The sequence below is a fragment of the Panicum virgatum genome, chromosome 3N, assembly GCF_016808335.1.
Source record: "Panicum virgatum strain AP13 chromosome 3N, P.virgatum_v5, whole genome shotgun sequence".
Lineage (NCBI taxonomy): Eukaryota > Viridiplantae > Streptophyta > Magnoliopsida > Poales > Poaceae > Panicum > Panicum virgatum.
This window is the reverse complement of record NC_053147.1, coordinates 38,584,037-38,599,288: the sequence shown is the minus strand read 5'-3', so window position 1 is coordinate 38,599,288 and position 15,252 is coordinate 38,584,037. Positions and strand designations below refer to the sequence as shown.

Sequence of the window (15,252 nt, the reverse complement as noted above, 5' to 3'; positions counted from 1 at the left end):
GGCAGCCTCGGGGAAGCGAGCTGTGGTGGCATCCTAAGAGGCCGGGCGGACGGGCACGGACGCCGCGGAAACAGCATTGCGGGCGGCAGAGCCGGAGAGGATGCAAAGAGAGCCACGGAGCGCGGTGGGAGGGGAGGGCCACGGAGCGCGGTGCACCCATCCCGGTCGCGAATGGCGAGCGCGGCGAGGACGTGGATGGCGGGATCCTCGTGCCCCCCGGCTGTCGCAAGCCGAGAAAGATGGAGGACGGGGTTTTCGCGGGCGGAGGTGACCGGGTGGGCCGATGAGCGGGTACGCGGGCGGGTATCCAATATCAGGTGAGAAAAAAATTATTTTTTGGCACAAACATTTCCTAACATTCTGTTTTTATGGGTCTCTACCCCTTCCACCTCCTTGGACCCTGATAGGTGGGTCCAGCGTGAGGACTGAGGAGTAAGTTGGACCCGATCTGACTAAGAAATATTTTCAATTATTTTAGATCTTTATAGTATAGATAGATAATCAGTAGGAAAATACCCCTCCTATTTCTTCAAAAAAAACTATGCGTGCGGTTGGTTAGCAATCACATCACCAGTCCTCTAGACTGGAGAGGCGCAATTCTGTCCACCCAAATGCTCCATCTGAAGGCTAGCCGGACTGCCACTGGTTAACCTATTCGGCAGATCCCCAACAACCCAGGCTTCTTCAGCTCTCTGTTCTGCAAAGTACTGTACGTACGAAGCTATTGTCCATGGTACGTTTTCTTCGATTCCTGTTCTGTTCAGATTTTCGTTTCGATTTCTTCAGATTCGTGTAAAATCTTGCACCAGATGATTCATATCACTACAAATTGACACCCCCTTTTGCAACGCAAATATGCGTTGCTAAAAGTTCATATATACGTTGGTAGGGTCTATACCAACGCATCTTGTATGCGTTGCCTAAAATGGCGTTGCAAGGATCTATTGCAACACTTATTTATGTGTTGATAACATGTAGTAATAACCGTTGCAAAGTTGCAACGCATAATATTTGATCATGGCAACACTTATATGTGTTTGTACAGACCATGTGTGAATAGCCTCTATGGTTTGTTGTAACGTATAGATTTAGTTTATTGCAACACTTATATGCGTTGTATGGATTAAACCATTCGTTCATTAATATTATATAATTATTTATTTATGAGACAACAATAGATATTATATTGTACAATTTAATAAAAAATGCAATACCATCCAACATAAAAATAAGCACACTGAGCCATATATATATATTATAAATAATTTGTCGCATTACAAAGTACCATCTAAATTCATGACACATTTTTTTTACAGAGCACATGTTACTATGTGAGCAAATATGAAACATATAAAAGATCCCTCTTAGCATACTAGTTGTCCTCCTTTCTCCTTCCTTCACCTCAGTCAAGCGTTCCTCTGCTGTGATCATATATCTATCTTCTCGATCTGCAAATGAAAATTAAATTAAATAATATGACACACATGAGAATTGAAATCTCAATGGGTTATAGAAAAGACCGTACAAAAGTTGAAGGCCATGCAACATGGGCTCCTCCTTCTACATCTCTAAGAACCTTGTAGTTTTTGTATGGTCGTATCAATGGTTCATCTTCTACCATTACAAAACTAACAGAAACCATCCAAAATTCTTTGCCTAGCTGAACACCATCAAGTTTCTGTTTTGGATCACAACTCACTAGTTTACCCATTGCAACAGTCTTGTTTCGATTTTTCCATCTCTGTAAGTATACTTTGGTGCCAACCTGGTTCACAAATATATGCATACAACAAATAAGCACATAATAGATCATAGTCTGTCTAAGAAATTGAATAATCATACCTTCATTGTATTGCCAGTTGACAAACTTGCTGTACCACGATGATTCTTCTACAAAAGTATATATGGGGATTCTTAGACTCCAGTTGTAAGAACAATTAAGAAAAGGATAAAATGAAGTTTTAAGCGATGTGTCTTATACACTAGCAGGTACCGATGCACTAGGCCTTTTTGAGATCTTGTTCAGCTGGTAACAAGTCAAAATCGATAACTTAGTTGTGGAAAATAAGCTAACAAAAATATCAATGCTAGAAAGATATTTATTTGGTACTGAGATGCTTCAAAAATTGAGGGAGTAGCATATGTTTCCTTTGAGACAACCTGTAATATGTGCTTGTTTAATACAACAATTTGATAAAGTTCATAGAACAGTATACTGCCATTCTATTAGAAAACTCAGAAAGCAGTGGCAATAACGGTATTTAGCAACATGAACAGAATATATTGCTTTGCATCCATGTGTTAAGTTTGGTGTGCAAACCTTATCGTTACTACAATTATCTCTGTAATATGCTGGCAGATCCTCATTCTCCACATAATCATCTTGCTCCGTCTATAGTGAATAAGAATAAATTAATATATTCTTTCACCAACAAAATCTACAGGCAGTGCTTCATGAATACCTGTAAGCTAATATTTATTGTGGCTGGGGTAGATGAGTCCGAATTTGTGGTTCCATATGAGTGCTCAGCCACCTTCTTTACAGAGGAACCAAAAGAATATTTAACCAAAATACCTTATAATGATTCATCACTGAAAAATAGCTTCCTTACCTGTTTCTTTGAGCTAAGAACATCTATTTTTCTCTGCATCATAAGATTTTACCTCTGCAAGCATAAGTCACAAGTCACAGTTAAAGGACAACATAAAATTCTAGTTAAAGCTGGCAACCATTACTAGCTTTCCAGTGCCAAACATAGTAAAACACTCTCATCCATACCTTCTGTACATGACTAAGGTATTCGTAATCTGGCTGCAGATCATCATCCTCCACATTGTCAGCATGCCCATTCTGCGATGAAATAAAACAAATAAATCTTTGACATAAATCTGGTATGCAAAATCCAACTCAATTGTACCATTGTATCATTCAGTGGTTCATCCATGCTGAAATCCTGGAAATTTTGAGGGTCACTATATACTCGCTGTCCATCCATGCTAGAATCTTGATTTTGAGGGTCACTATATACTCGCTGTTGATAGACAAATAACTACAAATTAGAACCAACTATTAAAAAAATTTATAGTATATTGTTTTTCTTGTCAATTTTTAAAGGGGTACGTACCTTTCGTTTCGTATTTGGCACATCAGCACAATAGCCATCTTTAGGTGCATAGACAGGATCAACTAAACATCCCTATGTCAAGGAATCAGAAGGTTAGTGTAGGAAATGCTTAGAATTGAACTTTTTAAAATTTACCTGTTGGGTATGTTTTTGCAGCTGTAGTATATTGGCATCTTGATTCCGGACACGCTGCCCAAGCTTCTCCATTTCAAGTCTCAAAGATACTACATCTTCACTTGATATTTCATCTAGTGAAGTCAAATTTATACTCTTAAGGCGCTTTGAAGCAGATGCGCCAAACACTTGATTAGGATTTGGAACAAGTCCCAAGCCATGCACGTGGCCAGGCTTTTCTTCTCCTAATATTTTACTAAGTGCATCTCCTTTCCATGCAACCTTTCCTTGACTAGTCTCCGCTAAACATGGCTGCTGCTCTATAAGTTCCTTCAAAGCCCCCTATGCATACCACCAATAAGAATTAAAATAACATGAAAAATTACTGATGTAAACAATCAAAGACGAAGCATTCACAAACAACTTACCACATGTGCATTTGTGTCCTTCTCACTTTTAGTCTGGTGCGTATGGAGATACAAAACAGCCCTATGAGGGTTTTTCTTTTCAGGATCTTTTTCCCTCTGTGAAAATGAAAAATAGATATAAAGAACTTCATAATCATTAGCATATAGATGTAGCAAGAGTACAGTTTGAGTTATAAAAGAATTTACCAACTCCTCTCTGTTTCGAGCAAAACTCTTTGTTCCAGCTGTATGTGTTGACTTCTTCTTTGTACAGTTTACTCTGTTTTTCTTACTCATATCCTACCATATAATGATGAGATAGAGAAAAGCATTTAGGTTCCATAAATGTTTATTAAATCTACTGGGCATGGAAAGCAAACAAATATGAACCCAACAAATCCATGTACCAATGCTTTTTGTGTCGTCCAATAATCAACAAGCGCAATCCACTGATCATCAAATACACCATTAGGAACATTACTATGGTTATCTTTTGTGCTCTTATGCTCATCAAAATATATTGATTTCAGATTAGACTTGTGCTGCCTCCATCTCTCTCCAATGGTTCGAAGTATCCATTTTTCCATGCGAGAAGGGTACATGAATCTCATCTGTATATGCCAAAAACAAAATACATCAGTAAAAAATGAAAGTGAAATATCAAAAATTACCAACAAGGTTACACAGTGCCTAGCTGAACTACGTACCTTCACTTGCTTAAGTATATCCTTTTTATTTTTTTGTTCATCAGTGTTTTTCTCTTTCTTTCCTATTAGAAGTCTCCAATCCTTGTAGCTCAAGCTACACAAGCAACCATTCCTAGCAACCATGCCAAGAAATTTTCCTAGAAACCCAGCCTCTACTCCAATTGGTTGATCCAGCTCATTGCATCTAACCACGATTCTATGACCTTTTGGAAGGTTCCAAATATCTTTCAGTTTTGTCTTTCCACGCTTTACTCTGTCTTCACTTTCATCTATGCAGTGTTACGGAGCACAAAATATTCAATGATAAATAGATAACACATTCTGGTAGTAATAAAAAAGTTGGAGTAGGTTAGTAAGTACCGTGGAAATTAACCTCAATATCACCATCACCATCGATCTGATCTCCTCTAGCACTTGAATGGAGTTCAGATGCCTCAGTATTTTGCCCATGGCTCTCTTGTCCAATATGCTCTTCTGACAAATATTCTTCATGACTCTGAATTATCTGTTTCCTTCTACCCCTTGCCATAGCCACTGCAGAGCCAAAATAGTATAGTATATATAGGTCAAACCATGATACCCTGGTCTGAAATTTTTTTACTTTGCCTAAACTAATATTTTCAGTACAGAACACCGGATCTATGGAAGAACAGATGACTAAAACTAAATACATGCTGATGTATTTGTGATGCCAGATTCAATCAGAGCCAATTTCGTATGGATGCAGCGTGGTAAAATATCATTTTCTGTTACCTAGAGCATGGGCACCGGGCACCTTGACTGCAAGTATGGAAATAATAAATTAAAACAAAAGGAAGGCTTCCATTGTAACTACAACTCGTATATAGAGATTAAAGGTACAAATCTTATCATAGACTTTACTGTTTATAGTAAAATTAGAGGAGTAAATTATATGATCATTATAATACCTTTGGTTTTATTTGATTTAGATTTGGATGGTTCTTTGTTGGAATTGGTAGGCGCTAATGTGGCCAGTCTTTGCTTTGTCACAAACAAGCTAACCATCTTTTGGCTCTCACACTCAGCAAGCATGTCCATGACCTGAGGATCTTGTTCTATTGCAACAAGGCCATCTTTTCTTCTGTAGTATATATAGTCAACTGATGTGTACCCATAATGCTCGATCATTTCCATCAAGTTGAAGTAGCATATCTCATCTTTATCCATTTCCTTTTGCACACGTTTCTGTCCTTCATCAGCCCCATCGCATACAAGATTTATGGTCCACATATCCTCCGCCATGGTATCACAATGCACAATCTAAATAAAATTTAGCACCAATAGAAAAATAAGAATAAAGCATAGGTTATTCTCAAATAAACAACAAGTGTAGTAGAATAATCTAGTAATCTTTGGAGAAAGATAGAGGTGAACAATTGAATATATCAACAGTCATCAGTTTATAGTGTCTTTGGAGAATGCAAAGCAATATAAGGCTTGGTTAATTAGTGCATCCTATATCACATTCCTGCATTTTGTGGCCATCGACTAAGTGCAGACAAGACCGGAAGTTTCACATTTGCCACAGATGATTAAAACTAAATACATGCTGATGTATTTGTGATGCCACAGATTCAATCAGAGCCAATTACGTATGGATGCAGCATGGTAAAAAATCATTTTCTGTTACCTGAAGCACGGGCACCAGAAACCTTGACTACAAGAATGGAAATAATAAATTAAAACAAAAGTAAGACTTCTATTTTAACTACAACTAGTATATAGAGATTAAAGGTACAAGTCTTATTGTAGAGATTAACAAACGAACAAATGTCAGTGAAACAGAGAAAGATCAAGCAGGGCCGGTCCTGAGATTTTAGCAGCCCAGGGCGAACTAAAAATCTTGGGGCCCTTCTCTTAATACTAATAATAATGATGATGATGATGTTGATAAGCACTTAAGGTATACGAATATCAAATAACCTCCTCAATCATAGATAAATAGTATAAAGTAGATTCATCATTATATTTCTTCCTTTTATCACTGGCAGATGGATATTTAACCTCCTAGTTATTTTATTTCTTCCTTTTCTCACTGCCAGATGGATATTTTCTAGATAACGTGCTTGTGTGCTGTAATTAAAGGAACAAACAATTGCATAATTAGTGGAGTAGGCACTAAAGGAAACCTCAATCAGTACCTGGTCCTAATTGTCTGATTCCTGACCAGCAGATTAGTTCGCTAAAATAGATGACCTTATCTACTCTCCTCGTCTCCTTGATGTGTTCTGTTGTGACAAAAATTAACTAAATAACATAGTAGGATAGTCAGGATTGAATTGATCAACTGATTAGCAAAAGAAGGGTCTGAGACGGGTGATGGAAACATGGCGATCACCTGATCTGTGATGCATGCAAAGAGGTAAAGTCGAAGAACACTCACGCAGTCACGATCTCACAGCCTGAGGGAGGCGCCTTGAATCGTTGAATTCGATCCACATGGCGTGATGGCGTACGGGCGTCGGATGTCCGTGACGGCAGCCGCCCCTCCCGCCACCCCCCCCCTTGGGGCCGGGCCTGAGATCAAGCAGCAGTACTCAGGGATGGGCAGACGCGCCCGCCCGCCTACCGGATTCACCGCGATGGGCAGTCTCGGCGGCGGAGCGGACTGGATCTGGGTCGAGCGACGGTGACTCTTGAGGCGGCGACAGGGACCGGTGTTGGTGCGGCCGTGCGCGCGGTGCCGCGGTGCGTTGCTACGTCGCCCTGGTTGCAGCAGGAAGAGGAGAGGTATGGACTATGGAGTGCTTGTGCGATGGCAAAGAATAGAAAATGGACCATGTTTCAGCTGGGATAACTGACGAGATCCACAAATCAGGGGGCGGTTCCCAGGCTGTTTTCACACAGTCCACTCCAGTTAGTCTCTATGAACGGTGGGGCCATTGTTAGACCTCTCAATAATTAGATTACAAGTGTGCGGGAAAAAGGTACCAAATAAAAAAAGAGGGAAACAATGGCGGGAGAAGGTTACAGATCCAAATATATTATAGGCCTTGGAAAAGGTGGCGGGAGCCACAAAAAAACAAAAAAGTGATTACGCTGAGTTTAAATTAAAAATATGGTTATTAGTGTTAGATCCAAATTAAATGAATATTTGGGATTGTAAACAGATTCAAATGAAAAAGTTATCAATAGTTTATAACTTTTCGAAATCTACAACTTTACTTTTGGTCAATTACCCATCCGAGGTCGTACGAAAAAATGGAATTTCAAATGTGAAGAATCTGGCCATAATTTCATTAGATAAATGATTTCAAATGAAAACGTTGTCAAATACAAAGTTTCTCAACTTTTTGAGATCTACATTTGTTGTTTCCGGGTGTTGGGGGGAATGATCCATCAGACGACCCCGGCCAGCTCCGCCCAAAGCCCTAACCCCGCAAGACCTCAACTAAGTCGCAGCGGCATGGTCATCCCCGCTAGGGTCAGCACTTTAGCGAGGGTTGTGACACCCCTGGTGTCTGTGCACTAAAATTCAGATCAATTCACTCAATTAAATTATAGAAGGTTTGGAAATTAAATTCAGAAAGAAAAGGTCAAATAAAAGTCAAACTATACATTTGGAAAATAATATGTGAGAGTAAAGGGGTTAAAGACATATTCAAATCCTATTCAAAAATATGAACCAAAATAAGTTTGGGTAGTAAATGGTACCTTAAATGACATGTGCTCATTTCAACTTTCAGCAAAATCCCACAAAAAATCAGATAAAAATCAAAGCCCGTTAGTGCAAGTTTGAAATTTTAAATTAGTTCAAAATGTGGACTTCAAATGAAAATTTACCTAAAACAAAAGTTGTAGATCTTGAAAAGTTACACAAGTTTTGTATTCAGCACTTTTTCATTTGAGCCCCGAAAAATATAGAAAATTTTAGTTTACCGAGAGGTCCCTAAGATTTCATAAATTACAGAAAGGCCCCTATCTTCATCTCGCTCTCTGTTTCTGCCGCCGCTCGCCCGTACCTCGCCGGTGGACCTCATCCACGGCGCGTCCGCGGCCAACTGGACCCAGGAGGGCCCGCTGAGGACACCTAGATGGCCCCTTGGTCTCTCCTCGCGCCTACACGCGTCCCTGGCCACTTGGGAATTTTTGTTTTATTATTTTAAAAATCAAATTTTGAAAGACACATTTATTTTGTTAATTACAAATCAAATATTTATAGATTTTTTTTGTTTTTTAGAAATCGCACCTAAACTGGTGATTTATTTTTATTTTAGAAATCAAATCTTGAAAGGCGCATTTGTGATTAACATATAAACAATTATATTCTGAAATCTAAAATTTCCAATGTGATCTCTGTTTTGCCGGCACCGTACAACCTGTGACCCCGTGTCATTATATTGTGAATTCTCAAATCTTTATTTTTAGAAAAAAAGGTTTCCCCTTCTTTATTTACAAAGCAACCATACATCATCCAGGTTCAGAGTGCACAAAACACACGCAAGCCATATGGCATACATTAAAGCTGGGCAACCAAAGAAACTGAGAACTACTACAACATCCAAAGCCGCATCACTCAAGCCTCTGATAGTTGATGGTGCCGACTCTGATGAAACCATAGACCACAAGATTCTTTATATGATAAAGCAAAACAGTTCCCAGCCCAGGATGTGGCCCTCAGCCAACAGAATCAGGCCTGATGACCACGACCTGAATAATACAAACCATGTAAAAGAAACTTGTCAGCTATTACATAATCTTAGTACAGCTATACAATATTGAGCAGTACAAAAATCAAACATATCTAACCTTTAATTTTGATGGGCTATCAATCTTCTTCATCAGAGCTTCTATTAGGATCTACATCTTTTTCCTGTACAGTTGTACCCTCTACATCTCTTCTAGTCCATGAACAACTATTATGTGAATTAGCAAAAAGGTCCTCAAGAGTACTAACATGATAAGGTTCACATTCTACATCATTCCATTCTTCTCCCATTTCAAATACATCTCTTGGCTTCATCTTCAATGCAACTGACCATCCTGGGTTGTTATAGTCATCATCAACATAGAACACCTGGTCAACTTGATTGGCAAATACAAAAGGCTCGTGTTCAATCCTATCACCCTTGTGAATTTGCTGTGAGAAATTCACAAGTGTACATCCAAATTTGTCTATTTTCACTCCCTTTCCTCGAGTGACATCAACCCATTCACATTTAAATAACACCACTGAGAATCTTCCATAATAGTCCAACTCAACTATATTAAGTATCCTGCCATAGTAGGTAATATCTCCAAGGATAGGGTTAGTATCTCCTCTAGAAGAATAACTTGATGTTTTTGCAGTCACAACAACCCCACTATTTTGTGTCGTCTTGTCATAACATTTGGCTCTAAATCTGAAACCACGGATGCTAAAGGCTCTATGTCTTCTTGCTGCATCCAATGGGCCGCGAGCCAGCCATCTAATGTCCTCATCGATGCTATCGCTACCATGTTTTTGCTCCAACTGCATGATCTGTATCATCACAAAATATACTTAGGTCAATTTTTCCTCTTTTTGAAAATAAAATAAACCATGATACCTACATGTTCTCTGAACCAGTTCGGAAACTCTCTATTCTGTATATTCTCAATGTGTTTCAAAGATAGACGACGTTGACGATTTCTTCTTTTGAGATCAGCAGCATGCTCTCTAAAAGAAATTAACACGGATTCAGTTTTAAAGCAACATATGTAAAATATGCTGATAGATGTCAGTAACACTTACTTCAAGTACGGAATGACAGCTTCACAATTGTATAGTACATATCTATGTGCTTGCAGTTTCTCTAGATCAGTTAAAATAAAACTGGATGGTCTTCCCAATGGTTTTCCTACAGGAGGAAACAAAGAGGAAACTTCTCCATATAAGTCAGATTCATGATGATCCTGGTTCTCCTCATTCCTTGATGATTTGTTATGCTTTGTGGAGAAACCTTCCAGGTACCTAGAACAAAACACCATACACTCATCTGCCAAAAATGAATTCGCTATTGAAGCCTCTGGATGAGCTTTATTGCGAACATATGATTTCAATTTGCATAGGTACCTGTAACATATGGAAAAGCATCAATTTAGTATCTTATATATAATAAATAACACAAACAATGAAGTGGTATTATTAAGAATTAGTACCTTTCGATGAAGTACATCCATCGATAACAAACTGGTCCACCCAACTTACATTCAGTTGCTAAATGTACTGCTAAGTGAACCATAACTGTAAAAAATCCAAGAGGAAATATCATCTCCATTTTGCATAGTGTAACTTTAATTGATTGTTCCAAGCGGTCAAGGTCATCTAAACGGAGCACTTTTGAACATATTCCTCTAAAATAAGCTGACAACTCAAACATTACTGCTGTGATATCATCTGGAATAATGCCCCTTAGAGCAATAGGCATGAGCTGTTGAAGTAGAACATGGCAGTCCTGTGTTTTGAGACCAATAAGTTTCCCTTCAGCACAATTTATAGATTTCGATATGTTTCCAGAGTAGCCATCAGGAACTTTTATGCCCTGAAGCACTTTACAAAATGCATGTCTCTCAGTTTTAGACATAGCAAACCTTGCAGGTGGCAAATAGAACTTGCCTGAAGGTTTTTCTTGTGGGTGCAGGTCCTCCCTAATGTTCATCTCTTTGAGGTCTTTACGAGCTTCTAAATTATCTTTTGATTTTCCATCTAAACCAGATAGTGTACCATAACAATTTTCAAACAAATTCTTCTCTATATGCATCACGTCAAGATTATATCGAAGAATATTATCATCCCAGTAAGTCAATATGAAAAGACTACTTAGTGACTTGTAAGTTTTTGAGTCCTTGAAATTACCTAATGCAGTGATTTCATCCAAAATTGGACGGTCATAATAAGTTTGTGGCTCTGCTTGAAGCTCCATTGTTCCATCAAATGCATCCTTGTCCAAACGAAAAGGATGCTCAAGAGGAAGAAATCGACGATGACCCATAAAACAAGATTTCTTACCATGCTTCAGACGTTTGTACCATACATTTTCACCACAAGGTAGACATGCAAAATTTCCATGAACCATATGAGAAGCAAGCATTCCCAAGCCAGGTAGGTCACTAATGGTCATTAGCACTGCTGCTCTCAAATCAAAAGTTTCATTTCTTGATGCATCATATGTTGGCATACCATTTACAAATAAATCTTTCAGATCCTCCAAAAGTGGTTTAAGGTACACATGAAGTTTATCCCCAGGACTTTTAGAACCAGGAATTATTAAAGACAACATTAGATAATGCTCTTTCATGCAAAACCACGGAGGTAAGTTATATATTACCAAAACAACTGGCCAACAACTATATTTGGAACTCAACATCCCATATGGATTAAATCCATCGGTGGCTAAGCCAAATCGGATATTCCGTGGATCTGACTTAATTTGTGGAAACTTTTCATCAAAGTCTATCCATGCTCGGGAGTCAGCTGGATGTCGTAGTGCACCATCCTTGATGCGCTCTTCATCATGCCATCTTAGGAGAGGTGCTGTTTCTTTGCACATAAACAACCTTTTCAGCCTGTCTTTAACAGGAAAGTATCTTAACACTTTACAAGGCGTTGCTTTCCTTCTTTGCTTCTTTGTTAGTTTGGTCTCAGGCTCCATACCTTTCCACCTAGAAGCCTTGCACTTTGAGCAAAAATCATCATTTGCCTTGTCTTTCCAAAACAGTTCACAATCATTTGGGCACGCATGAATACTTTCATAGCCCAAGCCAAATTTGGAAATAATTTTCTTAGCCTCATAAAATTTTTTGGGCAGTTCCTTTCCATTTGGAATAGCCTTCTGCAAAATACCAAGTAGATCACCTAATGATTTATCTGACCATTTGTTCATGGATTTTACATTGAACAAAAGCACAAGTAAAGTTAGCAGCGTTAAATCACATCCTTCCCATAAAGGCTTTTGTGAATCTTCAACCAGTTTATAGAACTCTTCTACTTCTAAATTTGGCCCACTAACAGGTGGATTTGGAAGATTTCCAACATCTGTCATAGGTATGTCATCATACATGTGATAAAATGCCTCACGAAGCATCTGATTCATGTTGCCATACCTTTCTTCATTCTGAGATTGTGGCTGTTGATCAACGGTGTGCTGCACTGAAGGGTCACCATGAAAATCCCATCCTTGATGCACTGAAGGGTCACTATGAAAATCCCATTGCTCATAATTCTCAAGTATCCCATTGCAGACCAAATGTTCATATATTTCATCCCTGGATAAGAGACTAGTATGCACGCATTCATGACATGGACAATAAATCTTGGTATCTTGGGGCTTGTTTTTGAATGCAAATTCAACAAATCCTTCTACACCAGCTAAGTACCGAGCAGAACCTTTAGGACAGCCTAGGACAGCCCAAAAGAACCTTGATGATCTTTAAATCCATTGTGAAACCATAAAAGGCTCTTGCTGTATAAATAGATAAATAGCATCTGTAAGTTCATATTTATTTGTCAACATTTAATTTGGATCCCTTTAGGTTACATCCAAGCTAGGTATTCTATTTGATTTGAATGCTAAAAATCCCATATAGCAACTTGAGCATTACAAACACTGTGGTATGCTGTGACTGAATATTAACATTAATGCTTCAGTAAATAGCTAGCAGGACACAATAGTCAAGCTAGTGCGGGCAAGCATGACACTTGATATCGATTTAATTAATTGAACGGGGTACTCGCAACTACTGATTGAGGGTCAAACTGCACGATATCAACAAAGAGATGTTGATTGGCTTAATTGGTTGGAGAATTCAAGACATACCTATTGGCCTGCTGCTCGGCGCTCGCAGTCGCTGTCTCTCCAATGGCTGCGTCCTGCGCTACTGCTTTTGTGGTGTTGCCCAGCCACACTTGCACGGAGCTACGAAGAACACGGAACCGGATGGGGCGATGCAGAGGGGATTAGGAGCGCGGGCGTGGTACCACCACGCAGAGTGGTGGCGGCGTGATTAGGGTGCGTACAGTATAGGATGTGCGGCGGCGTGATTAGGGTGCGAAGTGTTATATCATATATAACTTATATGTTCTGGATCCGGCATTATTATTCTTATAACTAAAATTTAGTGAGACAATAAACAAAACCCAGTGATAGTTCGACTGGTTACGGGGTATAATGTCTTCCTGTAGGGAGGGGTCGCAGGTTCGAACCTTTGTCTTGCCCCTTTTTTGTCGACAGCACCTGTGTATATTATTTTATTAATCATCAACCTCATACACAGCGCATCAAAAGAGCTTGCTTGTTGTAAAATAAATTAAAAAAAACACTAAGTCCCGCATAGCTGACAAAGGCACATAGGAGCGCGGATATGCTTCCAACGGTTTAGTAAACGTTGTTGTCTTAGCGGATATGCTTCCAATGGTTTAGTAAACATTGATGTCTTATTCCTTGCAACAAATAAATTATGTGTTGCCATCTATCCGTTGCAAAAGGGGGTGTCAATTTGTAGTGTATGGGGGCGGTAACTTGTTCGACATCCCGGGCAAATAAAGGAATCGATCCAATTTTGTCGCCAAAGACGCTTCCAGAGAAGAAGGGTGCTGCCAAGCAAGCATCCATGGCTTACAACGACGAGCAGCAGCCACTACATCTACATGTTCTCTTCTTCCCGTTTGTCGCGCCGGGCCACCTCATTCCGGTCGCTGACATGGCCGCCCTCTTCGCCTCTCACGGCATCAAGTGCACCATCCTCACCACCCACGTGAACGCCGCAGTCATCCGCTCGGTTGTCGACCGAGCCAACGACGCCGTCCGCGGCACCGGCGCCCCGACGATCGACATCTCCACCGTCCCCTTCCCCGACGTCGGGCTGCCGCCGGGCGTCGAGAGCGTCGTCGGAATTTGCTCAGAGGCCGACAGGTCCAAGTTGCTGGAAGTGGTCCAGCTGCTCCGCGAGCCTTTCGACCGCTTCCTGGCTGACCACCGCCCCGACGCCGTCGTGGCCGACAGCTTCTACCCGTGGACCACGGATGCCGCCGCTGAGCATGGCATCCCACGGCTATGTTTCCTTGGGACCAGCATGTTCGCCCGGGCCTGCAACGCCTCCTTTGCGGCACAACAACCCTTTTGAGGGGCTCCCTCCAGACGACCCTGACGCCGTCGTGTCCCTGCCTGGTCTGCCGCACCGCGTCGCGCTGAGGAGGGGCAGGTGTGGACCCGAGGAAGAACGAGCTGGAGTGGAAGTAAGGGAAGCTCGTGGAGGCTGCGGTGTAGGGAAACGGATAGTCTACGCTAGCATCACTACCGTATATATCTAAGATACTTACGAGTAGAAGATCATAGATCGTTACCACTAGACGCGCAGCGCAGCGGAAGAAGTCGCGCGTCGATGTAGAGGAAGTAGTCGATCACGTCCCACGAACCGAGCTTCTCGTACTTGATCCCAGCGGCCGATCAGCGCAGCAGTTGCAGCAGCGCCTCCACGGAGTCCACACGTACGGGGATGAAACGCCAGGCGTCGGTGTGCTAGCACTGCACGCACGGCATGGGCAGCGGCCGAGAGAGAGAGGGAGCGGCGGCGGCTAGGAGGTGGCGCGGCTCACCGGGTTTCCGCCCCCCTAGCCCCTCCCTCGTATATATAGGGCGTACTAATGGGCTTCTATCTCATAGGCCCATTAGTAACTCTAATCCCTCTTGGATCAATATCCTCTTGGGCCTATAAACCGTATTGTGATGATGGGCTCTTGGGCATATCACCAACAATCTCCCACTTGCACTAGAGACAATCATACAGGCAAGCTTTCAAACATTCCAAACCCCTTAAGTGTGTGACCCGTTAGGTTCATGTGTAGGTGGTCGTGATCGGAAATCATTTTCGAATCACAAGTCAATAGCGGCACCTAACAGGGCATAGTGACTCACAAAT

General features: G+C 40.8%; 2 protein-coding genes and 1 long non-coding RNA gene across 5 annotated transcripts; 1 reads left to right on the top strand and 2 right to left on the bottom strand.

Annotated features, from left to right (window-relative positions):
* Positions 1 to 571: 571 nt before the first annotated feature.
* Positions 572 to 14,589, top strand: LOC120665915 (anthocyanin 3'-O-beta-glucosyltransferase-like). 2 transcript variants are annotated; one of them, XM_039945637.1, is made up of 3 exons: positions 573 to 733; positions 810 to 820; positions 13,843 to 14,589. In XM_039945637.1, exon 3 carries the CDS (start codon positions 13,945 to 13,947, stop codon positions 14,455 to 14,457), a length of 513 nt encoding a protein of 170 aa, XP_039801571.1. In that variant the 5' UTR covers positions 573 to 733; positions 810 to 820; positions 13,843 to 13,944; the 3' UTR covers positions 14,458 to 14,589. The 2 variants fall into 2 exon arrangements, with proteins under 2 accessions (XP_039801572.1, XP_039801571.1); XM_039945638.1 differs by having other exon boundaries at positions 572 to 820.
* On the bottom strand, positions 1,277 to 2,668 carry LOC120665916. 2 transcript variants are annotated; one of them, XR_005671435.1, is made up of 5 exons: positions 2,613 to 2,668; positions 2,463 to 2,537; positions 1,843 to 2,392; positions 1,526 to 1,765; positions 1,277 to 1,448 (listed from the first exon to the last, which is right to left on the bottom strand). It is a non-coding gene; the product is annotated as an uncharacterized LOC120665916 (long non-coding RNA). The 2 variants fall into 2 exon arrangements; XR_005671436.1 differs by having other exon boundaries at positions 2,463 to 2,534; positions 2,613 to 2,661.
* Positions 8,721 to 11,127, bottom strand: LOC120665914. The gene is made up of 5 exons (XM_039945636.1): positions 10,495 to 11,127; positions 10,088 to 10,408; positions 9,907 to 10,012; positions 9,124 to 9,835; positions 8,721 to 9,024 (listed from the first exon to the last, which is right to left on the bottom strand). Exons 1-4 carry the CDS (start codon positions 11,094 to 11,096, stop codon positions 9,143 to 9,145), a joined length of 1,722 nt encoding a protein of 573 aa, XP_039801570.1. The 5' UTR covers positions 11,097 to 11,127; the 3' UTR covers positions 8,721 to 9,024; positions 9,124 to 9,142.
* Positions 14,590 to 15,252: the final 663 nt, after the last annotated feature.

What these genes read in the sequence shown, in the direction of transcription:
- LOC120665914 (XM_039945636.1), bottom strand. Translation starts at nt 11,096, where the DNA reads ATGCATATAGAGAAGAATTTGTTTGAAAATTGTTATGGTACACTATCT. An exon ending in GCTGTCATTCCGTACTTGAA is followed by an intron (nt 10,013 to 10,087) that starts GTAAGTGTTACT and finishes AATTTCTTTTAG; the next exon opens with AGAGCATGCTGCTGATCTCA. An exon ending in CGAACTGGTTCAGAGAACAT is followed by an intron (nt 9,836 to 9,906) that starts GTAGGTATCATG and finishes GTGATGATACAG; the next exon opens with ATCATGCAGTTGGAGCAAAA.
- LOC120665915 (XM_039945638.1), top strand. Translation starts at nt 13,945, where the DNA reads ATGGCTTACAACGACGAGCAGCAGCCACTACATCTACATGTTCTCTTC.